This window comes from Schistocerca piceifrons, chromosome 2 (assembly GCF_021461385.2).
Source record: "Schistocerca piceifrons isolate TAMUIC-IGC-003096 chromosome 2, iqSchPice1.1, whole genome shotgun sequence".
Taxonomy (NCBI): domain Eukaryota; kingdom Metazoa; phylum Arthropoda; class Insecta; order Orthoptera; family Acrididae; genus Schistocerca; species Schistocerca piceifrons.
In genome coordinates, this window is record NC_060139.1 from 1015270771 (window position 1) to 1015284004 (window position 13234).

The window sequence follows — 13234 nt, forward strand, 5'->3', positions numbered from 1 at the left end:
CCAAACTTTACAGAAGCTCACCTGCGAACCTTGCAGAACTAGCACTCCTGAAAGAAAGGATATTGCGGAGACACGGCTTCTGCAAGGTTCGCAGGAGAGCTTCTGTAAAGTTTGGAAGGTGGGAGACGAGTTACTGCCAGAAGTAAAGCTGTGAGTACCGGGCGTGAGTCGTGCTTCGGTAGCTCAGTTGGAAGAGCACTTGCCCGCGAAAGGCAAAGGTCCCGAGTTCGAGTCTCGGTCGGGCACACAGTTTTAATCTGCCAGGAAGTTTCATATCAGCGCACACTCCGCTGCAGAGTGAAAATCTCATTCTGGAACTACTTGGCTACCAGCAGAATACAGGCCATAACCATTGTAATAAGGTAAAATGTCCTTGAAGTGATACTGACAGACACGCCTGCCATGGATGCTCACCGAAATCAAGCACCCCAATGGTGAGGGGGAAGGCGACTCATCGAAATCGAGCATCCTGATGGGAGCAGAAGTTATTGCATCCACGTCTTTGTTCCTGGATCACGCTAAATGTAGTTTTCAACTCGACGTTGAAAGGGCTAACCATATTATACCGCACAATAAAATCTGCAACACTAAAGCAAATTTTGTACATCAGCTTCGACCGTTAGAACACAGAGGTTTACTTTTACATTGTACATGGAATGTAGAATCAGATGAGCCGGTTCTTAATTCAAAAACAGTCACACCTGATATTTGTCTACTACAGCGCCATCTCCCATGATTGGGAAACAATGGTTTGAGTAAACCCTACGTATTTTTTGGCATAGAATCCGAATATGTAATAAAAATTGGAGTTTCCTACTTGAAAATATAAACCTGATCCCGCCCATGCAGGAGGGGTGGTTAGGAGGTGGCCATTTGTAGCACAGGCATGTGTCCCATTTACTACACTACTGGCCATTAAAATTGCTACACCACGGAGATGACGCGCTACAGACGCGAAATGTAACCGACAGGAAGAAGATGCTGTAATATGCAAATGATTAGCTTTTCAGAGCATTCACACAATCTTGGCGCCGGTGGCGACACCTACAACGTGCTGACATGAGCAAATTTTCCAAGCGATTCCTCATACACAAATAGCAGTTGACCGGCGTTGCCTGGTTAAACGTTGTTGTGATGCCTCTTGTAAGGAGGAGAAATGCGTACCATCACGTTTCCGACTTTGATAAAGGTCGGATTGTAGCCTATCGCGATTGCGGTTTATCGTATCGCGGCATTGCTGCTCGCGTTGGTCGAGATCCAAAGACTGTTAGCAAAATATGGTATCGGTGGGTTCAGGAGGGTAATACGGAACGCCGTGCTGGATCCCAACGGCCTCGTATCTCTAGCAATCGAGATGACAGACATCTTATCCGCATGACTGTAACGGATAGTGCAGCCACGTCTCGATCCCTGAGTCAACAGATGGGGTCGTTTGCAAGACAACAACCAACTGCACGAACAGTTCGACGACGTTTGCAGCAGCATGGATTATCAGCTCAGAGACAATGGCTGCGGTTGCCCTTGACGCTGCATCATAGACAGGAGCGCCTGCGATGGTGTACTCAACGACGAACCTGGGTGCACAAATGGCAAAACGCCATTTTTTTCGGATGAATCCAGGTTCTGTTTACAGCATCATGACGGTCGCATCCGTGTTTGGCGACATCGCGGTGAGCGCACATTGGAAGCGTGTGTTCGTCATCGCCATACTGGCGTGTCAACCGGCGTGATGGTATGGGGTGCCACTGGTTACACGTCTAGGTCACCTCTTGTTCGCACTGACGGCACTTACGTTTCAGATGTGTTACGACCCGTGGCTCTACCCTTCATTCGATCCCAGCGAAACCCTACATTTCAGCAGGATAATGCACGACCGCATGTTGCAGGTCCTGTACGGGCCTTTCTGGATACAGAAAATGTTCGACTGCTGCCCTGGCCAGCACATTCTCCAGATCTCTCACCAATTGGAAATGTCTGGTCAATGGTGGCCGAGCAACTGGCTCGTCACAATACGCCAGCCACTACTCTTGATGAACTGTGGTATCGTGTGGATGTTGCATGGGCAGCTGTACCTGTACACGCCATCCAAGCTCTGTTTTGACTCAATGCCCAGGCGTAACAAGTCCGTTATTACGGCGAGAGGTGGTTGTTCTGGGTACTGATTTCTCAGGATCTATGAACCCAAATTGCGTGAAAATGTAATCACATGTCTTCTTGGTGTAGCAATTTTAATGACCGGTAGTGTAATATTAATACTTCACTTAAAACATTTTTTTCGTATGATGCTTCGTTTCCGAGGTATTTAATTGTGTGAAATTAAAACAAATAACCATCGTAAGGTATAAAAATGGAATTCTGAAACATCGCTACACTTATCCCAGCGGACAAAAAAGCCCTACCAGAAAGTCTTTGGCTTTACGTGCCCAGTTTTTAAAGGTGTTACTGGCTTCCTTCCCTGTATATACAGCATAAGAAACGGCAACCATTTTTATCTCCGACACTAACACGTGCACAGCTGTTCTAGCCCACGGTGTTACGAGACGGAATACGCTTAGTTTGTGTTTGACTGTCAAAGAAGACAGCGTGGCGAGTCGGCATGTGTGTGCGCAGCTGCTTTGCGTGACCTTAATTCAGCTGCTCCGACAGGTCGCCGCCCCGTGATGGCTCCCCAAACTTCATGTTGCATTCCACTCACTCTGCTAATCGTTCGCCACTTTCTGATAATCTCTGTTGAACCATCGTGAATACGAGACAGCGGCTGGTCAGATATTTACCAAAGAAAAATTACCAAACAGCCGTATGTTTTCAGAAGATAATATTTTATTTAGACGACCAGTGTCGGCATCTCGTGAATGCCATCTTCAGGCCACTACGCATATCATGTATAGAAAATCAGGTAAATCTATGGATGCGTGACTGGAGCCATCACTACCTGGATTCAGTGAATTTTTTTGTGGAATGTATACTTCAAAGACTTGACAACGGATACTGATGGCTCCAGTTATGCATGGATCGATGTATCTGATTGTCTATACATGGAGTGCATAGGGGCCTGAAGATGGCATTCATGCCATGCAGAAACTGATCTTCTAAATAAAATAACAATTTCTGAAAACATACGGCGGTTTGGTGATTCTTCTTTGGTAAAAGTTTTCTGGTAATGAAACCTTCTCTAGCATTTGTTCTAACACTCTATTCTCCCGAAAAACGTTCTGACTGGTGGTCTTTCTCTCTGTTCTTAACTTGTTGTGTGATTCAGGTTAATACAAAAATGTAGTGATACAGAAGTTGCACAGTACCACAGGGAACGCTTGCACAGTGCGCCATACTGTCTATAATTGATCTAATGAGTTTATTATAAAGATATGTTTGTTTAATGCAAATTACAAAGTGTTCTATTTGTTTTTACTTGATACAGGTACGTCGGGGAGTTCTGCTAAGTGCTGAAAGCTGTACTTGGCGCGCCGCGTGTTAATGCGTCGCCGAACACAGGAGCCAGCTGGTCGACCGCAGGCCACTGCAAAAAGACACCTAATGGCTGTACAACATTTCCTGTGGCGATTATGATCGGATAATGAGATAATATAGCAAATATTCACTGTATTGTGTGTATGTAAAATTGTGTTCGACGTCTTCTCGCCGCGCGGGATTAGCCGAGCGGTCTGGGGCGCTGCAGTCATGGACTGTGTGGCTGATCCCGGTGGAGGTTCGAGTCCTCCCTCGGGCACGGGTGTGTGTGTTTGTCCTTAAGATAATTTAGGTTAAGTAGTGTGTAAGCTTAGGGACTGATGACCTTAGCAATTAAGTCCCATAAGATTTCACACACATTTGAACATTTGATGTCTTCTCCCCCATTTTAGAATCAAAATCATTATTATGAAATTAGTTATGACTTTTATTACTGGCCTACCACTGTATAGCATTGGTGACAACAAACGATTTGAACGAGTTTTATGTGAAACAACTAACATTAATTGAATGATACATGATACTTGACTGCTAGCATAAGAAACAATGAGTCACCGATTTTGTTGAGTGCTTGTTTAAACTGCATCGTTGGTTGCCTGAGAGACGACGAAAATCAGTTTGTGACCATAGACGTAAATTAAAGTAAACTTATTACATATACGGGTCACTGTCTTTTCGCGACGATGTCGCAGCTTGTGAATTGTATAACAATATCTAAAGGTGTCTGTCATAAATAATTTTCATTTCCTTACAATATTCTTCCTCAAATGAAAAGAATTCCGGATATTGGTCAAACTGACGATATGCAGTCACCTAGTATGAGACAAAGTTGTGGTAGTGACGCGGCGTCACACGGTCAAAACTATATTCTTTGCCCGTTTCGTAAGCAAAATGTACATGTTAGCTCCTTATCTGTATAAATCGTTACAGTCGTATCCGCTTTTAAACGTTACCAGAGTAAAGGTGTAACAAGACAAAAAATCTCACAGTTTGAATTGGGCTCCAGGACCAATGTCAGGACCATTGTCCGTATGGAGGGAAGAGCGCCTAACGTTTTCCACATGCTCTGCGCAAAAGGTTCTAACATATTCATCTTGATCCCTCTTAACTATGGTGTGCGATGTGAAGTAAGCAGCCTTTTTTTAAAAAAAAAATACTTAGAGCTCATCATGGCAGAGCTGTTGTAAATCTTCCATCATTTTGTATTGTACACATACTACCCAATTCAATGTCTTGTTGTTTTACCTGACATTAGTAACAGGAATATCGTTATCTCTCTTGAACACTCTTCCAATGAAGTCTAGCATTGACGTTTCCGCGATTCTCTATGCGGTTCTCAATTTCCTCTTCGCAAATTCACTAGCGCGGGTAAAAGTCAAACAGGAATGTAACAAATGGTCTAAAAGTCTTTCGTTCAAGTCCACTGACGTTTTGACTCCAAGACAATCAATTTTTTTTCCAAACGACGTTTATCCCAGTTTTATACAACAGCAAATTTTAGCTATTGTTCACTAGCTCACGGAGGTATACATGCTCTTCAATTGTCACTTTGTGCCGATTGTCACATTTCCACTCCCCTCAGACTTACTGAGCTTCAGTTTCGACTCTAAGATGTTTATCTTAATCTCAGGTTCTCCTACTTTTTAGGCCTGAAAGTACAGATTGCAGTTCCTTAAATAAAAAGAAATACAAACAAAATGAGACACTGAAACTGAGTAGTACGTATAGCGTGAGAGGTGGTACCTAGATCTGCAGTCAAGAAGATGAACCAGACCTGTATCGAACCTCACACTGGTTTAACAAGGATACCACCTAGCTGAGATTTCGAACCGTTTATCGAGACACATTTTGGCGAATAGTTTGCTGCATCTCAGAAACGTAACGCGCAAGCATTAAAAAAGGTGTTACTCTACAAAGTGGTCAAGGCCAGGACAAGAAATGAATTTCCATTAGTTAAAAGTATGTGAGGCAAAACTTTATTATAAAGTTTACATCACTTCTTTTTCTTTTCCTGTTTCAATTTCTTCTTTTCCTCTCGCCTCCTTTCCTTCTCCACTTCACGCTGGAAGATCTTATACGCGAGGAACACTGTAAGAAAAGAAAGGTGAATAATTATATTACATCAACTACAACAAAGGGTGTAAACAAAAGGAATGCTCATACTAAACCAATTGAAATTTTTTCAAAACTAGGCTGGCTAAACCAGCAGCAGAATTGTGTAATGTCAAGTGCCACACCACATTTAAAAAGAATGTGTCCTTCAGAGAAGTTTTCAGCTGTAAACTGCTGTAAACATTTGGAAACCGGTGATTCGAAGATGCAAATCTGGCAATATATTCGGTCCCAGCGGAGGTTCAAGTCCTCCCTCGGGCATGGGTGTGTGTGTTTGTCCTTAGGATAATTTAGGTTACGTAGTGTGTAAGCTTAGGGACTGATGACCTTAGCAGTTAAGTCCCATAAGATTTCACACACATCTGAATATTTGACAATATATTCGAAGTACCAATCGTGATTCCCTCCCCCCCCCCCCTTTGTTTGTTTTCAAAGCAAATCACCCAGGAAATTAACATTTTTGTAGGATAATTAATTCTCATATACAGGGTGTATCATAATTAGTGGCGTAAATGCATACAGTTGAAAGTACACAATACTAGAAGCAAGTAAGTCTCCGTAAACACACGGTCGAAGCAGCATACTTTAAGAGCTATGAGCACTTTTTCATCTTCGCTACTTTGAAACACAGCTCTTCTAATGAACAAATGCTAATAAATTTTAAGTTTTAAGGTATGCATTTTAGAGCACATGTCTACTGGACTTTTTTTCTTGTTTTGGTCCATACTGACACTTCCCAAAGTATGGAAAGCAAAGAGCTTGCAGTAGAAGAGAGATGTTTCACAGCATCGAAGATGAAAAAATTGCTCGTAGCTCTTAAGGAATGAATTTTCGACCCTATGTTTACTCAGAATTTTTTTGCTTCTAGTATCGTGTACTTTCAACTGTATGCGTTTACACCATTAATTATGATGCACCCTATAAACCCTGTGGCAACGGCCTTGCCGCAGTGGATAATCCGGTTCCCGTGGGATCACCGAAGTTAAGCGCTGTCGGGAGTGGCCGGCACTTGGATGGGTGACCAACCAGTGGTCATGCGCTGTTGCCATTTTTCGGTGTGCACTCAGCCTCATGATACAAATTGAGGAGCTACTCGACCGATTAGCAGCGGCTCCGGTCAAAGAAAACCATCATAACGACTGGGAGAGCGGTGTGCTGACCACACGCCCCTCCTATCCACATCCTCCACTGAGGATGACACGGCGGTTGAATGGTCCCGATGGACGACTTCTGGCCTGAAGACGGAGTGCTATATACCATGGCGTTCCACATGTAAGTGCGGACAACTGTCTGACAAAGGAAGTACATCAGATCGAATGGCGAAAACACAATACAACTGATTTTAAAATATCTGTTCCACTAACAATCAAGGTAATTTACTTTTTTAAACTCTACAGCTGTGTACAAACCAGGTTTGAAGGTCAACGAATCCACAGATTACACAAACCCAAGCTCCTGAATAAAGTGTACCATGTTGCAAACAATTATGACCAGCAGATTCTACAGAGTCATACATGAGGTATTATTTGGCACAAAGCTGAACATTTGCTCGATATAATATAGGGTACGTTAATAAGAAGTACTGTCGGAATTATATTTCCCTAAACAGAAGTTGCTGTTTTGTTGTACGTTCTTCCCTTATTCGTTACCGAAATGTACAAGTGGTCGATGATGTACTCACTGAGGCTTTTGATATTGGAGTACCTCTGTGCTTATACACCAAAAATGATATGGCAATACCACATGTTTTCCTTGTCAAGGGTGCATAGTGTTCCACTCCGCTGCGTTATAAACACTTCACTGAAACTCCGCATTTGCATTTCCATGACGAATAAGGGAAAAACATACGATAAAACAGCATCTTCCGTTTTGGAAAATATGAGTCATACGTAATTTGTGTGTAAACACATCTTGTTTCAAACAAATCTTCACTTTTTTCCAAATAATATGCCATGTACGACTCTTGTGAGTCTGCTGGCCATAATTGTCTGCTATTGTTCTTAAGTAACTCGTATTTCTGTAGACTTCAGACCCGATAATCTTCGAACATCTATTGCTCTCAGATACAAGTTTACAGAGAAATGATCTTGATGCGTAACAGAACAGGTACATCTCCGTATTTCAAACTACTTCTCTTGTGAGAATGAGAAAGCCGAACAATATAATTGGTTTCCAGTGCCATTTATGTGTTTTCAAATCACTAATTTATGGTAATATTGGTCACTGCAGCTAAAAAAAAGCACCCAAGAATTGTATGGATTCAGATGTCTCAGATATTAAAATTAATCTCGTAAACTTCGGGTTTCAGTAGTGAACAGATTTATAATTGCCTTTTGGGCATGTCACCAAGTTTTGTGAATTGACGTATTCAGGCATATATGTTTGAGTAGTAGCAGAAAGCGACTGAAAGACAGGGGCGACCTTTTGAAGATAACGAAAGAACGTAGCGTAGCGAAGAACTTATCAGATCAAAGGAAAAGACAGATTTCGAAGTGCCAAGACAAAAGGACGATCATTCATACTGCAACGCTTAACTGGTAGGAAGCGATAAATGCTGGTTGTGAAGAACAGTGTTTAATAAATTCGGTAACGAACAAAGCAGACGATTAGCTACTCAATTTAGAAGGTTTCGTGCAATGTGAAATCGAACATATGCGAGGCCATAAAGTGGTACAGACAATTAAAAATGTTTACTTACAACAGATGGGAGTAACAGCACCTAGAGTCCACGGTTTAGAAGAGAGTGACGGCGGCAATACTATAAAAAAACTGTGGGTGTAATCAGCGAATGCTCTAGGATTTTTGGCGAGTAGTTTATGGAATCCTCAGACCCCAAGATCGCACCACACAATCAGTCAAAAGCACCTGAAAAGGGGATCCCGAATCCCTATTCGCCCCTCAGCCCTGTTCTGACAAGGTTGCTGGTAGAATGAGAGTGACTTCTTACTCCGGTAGTCCTCGGCTGCAATAGCTGATGATTTTTCTTCGAAATCTAAGCAATGGCTGAGATACAGAAACTTCGGATTGGTGGTCAAAGAAACTACCCCCCCCCCCCTTACCAGGACCCCAGTTCCGAGAGATTCGCTTCAGTTTACTTCCAAAAATGAGGCAGTCGTCGGCGATGTCATTATAGAAAAGATATACGCTCCGAGTGGACGTACACGTGGAAGGAAAGGTCTTGTACTGTTTCACAAGAACCGTACTGGAATTCGCTTCACTCAACATTGGGAAACCATTGAAAACCTAAATCTGGTGGGTTGGACGGGGATTTGAATCTTGCTTCTCACGAAAACAGTCCAATAACTTATCCATTACGCCTCTTCCGCCGTCGGAAACACACGTAACACGGATGCGGTGACGAAATAAGGTGCTGGAACAGTGTGAAAGCACGAATTGTAGAATGCTGTCACAGACGGAAGTGCTTGTCTGGTTGGTAGAGGAAGTACACTTACACAAATTTGAGAAACTTTTACGTTTACATCTGCACTCCGTAAGCCATGTTACTGCGTGTGGCAGATGGTACTTAGCGTACCAAAGCTATTTCTCACCTTTCTTGGTACAGTTGCGAATGGCTTGTGGGAAGAACAGTTGTTGGGAAGTCTCCGAATAAACTCAGATCTCTGATTTTACATTCATGGTCTTTTCTCGAGAAGTAATCAGGAAGATATTGGTTGACTTTTCCAGAAAAGTAAGCTCTTGTAACGTTAAAAATAAACAATACTGTGACGCAATACGCCTCTCTTGCGGCTTCTGCCTCTGGAGTTGGCTGATCATCTCTGCGACGCTTTCGCGCTTACGAAATGAACTGTAACCAAACGCGCTGCTCTCCTTTGTATTTTCTGTTTCGTCTATCAATCTGGTACTGATTCCAGATCGACTGGTGTCTATATTACCTGAGATTAGTTTTTTGTGGTCGTTCCGCATTAAATCGGTCCATGAGCAACCTACTTGATATTTTATGGATTTGACTGCTTCCAATGACTGTTCTGCAAAAGTATAATTAATCGACAATGCATCTTTCTTCCTTTTTATCCGCAACACGTAAAGTTTGTTAATGTAGAGGGACAAATCCCAATCCCTGCAGCTTCGGTCTTCTGCAGGTCTTCTTTGCATTTCTGTACAAATTCCTATCGTGGTTACTTCTCTGTATTCAACATCACCCGCAAAAGCCTCAGGGAACTTGTGACGTTGTCCACTAAGTCATTTATACATATGGTGACAAGTAACAGTCCTATAATGCTCCATTGGGGTACGCCCCAAGTTACTTTCACGTCGGAAGATTCCCTCCGTTGAGAATGACATGCTGTTTCCTAGGACATTTTCAATCCAGTCACACGACTGACTGCTAATCCGTATGATATTATTTTGTTCGTTAAGCAGCAGTGCGGAATAGTATCGAACGCTTTCCGGAAGTCAGGCAACACGGAATCAACCTCGGTGCTGGCTGCTTTCTGAGGGTAATGGACGGACAGAGCGAGCTGAGTTTCCACAGTCGTTGTTTCTGGAACCCATGTTCATTTCCACAGAAGAGTTTTTAAGTCTCCAGAAACGTACATGGTAAGAAGAGCTAATACCCATGCAAAAAAGGGTGTGAACAGATGTGAAGTAATGCACTCAGCCTCGTGATGCCAATTGAGGAGCTACTCGACCGAATAGTAGCGGCTTCGGTCAAGAATACCATCATAACGACCGAGAGAGCGGTGTGCTGACCCCACGCCCCTCCTATCCGCATCCTCCGCTGAGGATGACACGGCGGTCCGATGGTCCCGGTAGGCCACTCGCGGCCTGAAGACGGAGTACCTGTAAGTAAGTGAGGAGAGCTGGAAACTCAAACACATTCTACGAATGTCCGAAAGAACAGACAACAAGCAGCATCCGCAGATGTGAAACATATTTCTTAAACTGAAGAAGGACGAGGGAGAAAGAAATGGAAAGGGATAGGATTACTGATGTCAGATGTATTGGGACTTTAAACGGAATCAGTTGCGACGAGTGAAAATGTGTACCGGACTGGGATCCGAATCCGGGATCTCCCACTGCACTATGGAGTCTGCAGCTGCGATAGATTACATGTAAATTGAAGTAGGAGGGGGAGAAAAAAAAGGAAATGGGAGGGATTATTAGTGTCAGATGCTCTGGGACTTTGCCGCGGAATCAGCGACGTAGAGTGAAACTGTGCGCCGGACCGAGATCCGAACAGATGATTACACGCGTAAAGCTGAAATACTAAACACCTTTTTCCAAAGCTGTTTCACAGAGGAAGACCGCATTGCAGTTCCTTCGCTAAATCCTCGCACAAACGAAAAAATGGCTGACATCGAAATGAGTGTCCAAGGAATAGAAAAGCAACTGAAATCACTCAACAGAGGAAAGTCCACTGGACCTGACGGGATACCAGTTCGATTCTAGACAGTGTACGCGAAAGAACTTGCCCCCCTTCTAACAGCCGTGTACCGCAAATCTCTAGAGGAACGGAAGGTTCCAAATGGTTGGAAAAGAGCACAGGTAGTCCCAGTCTTCAAGAAAGGTCGTCGAGCAGATGCGCAAAACTATAGACCTATATCTCTGACGTCGATCTGTTGTAGAATTTTAGAACATGTTTCTTGCTCGCGTATCATGTCGTTTCTGGAAACCCAGAACCTACTCTGTAGGAATCAACATTGATTCCGGAAACAGCGATCGTGTGAGACCCAACTCGCTTTATTTGTTCATGAGACCCAGAAAATATTAGGTACAGATTCCCAGGTAGATGCCATTTTCCTTGACTTTCGGAAGGCGTTCGATACAGTTCCGCACAGTCGCCTGATAAACAAAGTAAGAGCCTACGGAATATCAGACCAGTTGTGTGGCCGGATTGAAAAGTTTTTAGCAAACAGAGCACAGCATGTTGTTCTCAATGGAGAGACGTCTACATACGTTAAAGTACCCTCTGGCGTGCCACGGGGGAGCGTTATGGGACCATTGCTTTTCACAATATATATAAATGACCTAGTAGATAGTGTCGGAAGTTCCATGCGGCTTTTCGCGGGTGATGCTGTAGTATACAGAGAAGTTGCAGCATTAGAAAATTGTAGTGAAATGCAGGAAGATCTTCAGCAGATAGGCACTTGGTGCAGGGAGTGGCAACTGACCCTTAACATAGACAAATGTAATGTATTGCGAATAGATAGAAAGAAGGATCCTTTATTGTATGATTATATGATAGCGGAACAAACACTGGTAGCAGTTACTTCTGTAAAATATCTGGGAGTATGCGTGCGGAACGATTTGAAGTGGAATGATCATATAAAATTAATTGTTGGTACGGCGGGTCCCAGGTTGAGATTCATTGGGAGAGTCCTCAGAAAATGTAGTCCATCAACAAAGCAGGTGGCTTACAAAACACTCGTTCAACCTATACTTGAGTATTGCTCATCAGTGTGGGATCCGTAGCAGGTCGGGTTGACGGAGGAGATAGAGAAGATCCAAAGAAGAGCGGCGCGTTTCGTCACAGGGTTATTTGGTAAGCGTGATAGCGTTACGGAGATGTTTAGCAAACTCAAGTGGCAGACTCTTCAAGAGAGGCGCTCTGCATCGCGGTGTAGCTTGCTGTCCAGGTTTCGAGAGTGTTGTGACTTGGCAAGACAGCCAAGCCACTAAGAGGTAGCCGAAAGGCACGCGTTTAAACTCACGCAGGCTGGCGTGAGGTCTGGAACAGTTAAAGGAGTTGAGTCTAGTAAAAAAAGTACGCGCTTCTGGAATACTTAACTTTAATCCATAATTGGTGAACATCGGTCTGACGGTACATGCATCACAAGATAAATAGCAATTGATAATGGCGCCTTGCTAGGTCGTAGCAAATGACGTAGCTGAAGGCTATGCTAACTATCGTCTCGGCAAACTAGAGCGTAATTTGTCTGTGAACCATCGCTAGCAAAGTCGGCTGTACAACTGGGGCGAGTGCTAGGAAGTCTCTCTATACCTGCCGTGTGGCGGCGCTCGGTCTGCAATCACTGATAGTGGCGACACGCGGGTCCGACTTATACTAACGGACCGCGGCCGATTTAAAGGCTACCACCTAGCAAGTGTGGTGTCTGGCGGTGACACCACAGAGAGGGTGCGTTTCTGGATGAGGTATCGAATATATTGCTTCTCCCTACTTATACCTCCCGAGGAGATCACGAATGTAAAAGTAGAGAGATTCGACCGCGCACGGAGGCTTTCCGGCGGTCGTTCTTCCCGCGAACCATACGCGACTGGAACAGGAAAGGGAGGTAATGACAGTGGCACGTAAAGTGCCCTCCGCCACACACCATTGGGTGGCTTGCGGAGTATAAATGTAGATGTAGAACTTCCTGGGCAGTTGCGTTAACCACTGCACCACCCGGGCAAAGTGTTTACCAGAACGCGCTCACTGTTTCGGCATCCCTCTCGGTCGACCCACAGTCCCACCTAGTGCCACCTATCGGCAGTCCCTGTCCATGTCCTCTGCAGCATAACGGCGCACAGCATTTCGCGGCCAGGAGTCGAACGGCGTTCAGCTCACTGCCGATAGCTGGCGGCACCACCGCCGCTTAAGAGCGTAGGCGCAACCATCCCTAAGCCGCTTCTGCTGTAACCCCAGCAAGGCTGGGCGGCGAACATACGGAAAATACACTCATGCTCATAAGGATAA

At 44.1% G+C, this 13234-nt stretch overlaps 1 protein-coding gene across 2 annotated transcripts in view; it reads right to left on the minus strand.

Annotated features, from left to right (window-relative positions):
• Window positions 1-5417: 5417 nt before the first annotated feature.
• The window catches only part of LOC124777638, an 85322-nt gene continuing 77505 nt past the window's right edge, over window positions 5418-13234 (minus strand). For both annotated transcript variants that reach the window (XM_047253113.1, XM_047253114.1), the window contains exon 3: window positions 5418-5556. In XM_047253113.1, coding sequence (XP_047109069.1) covers window positions 5462-5556 — 95 coding nt within the window. In that variant the 3' untranslated portion in view covers window positions 5418-5461. The remainder of the gene's footprint in view (window positions 5557-13234) is intronic.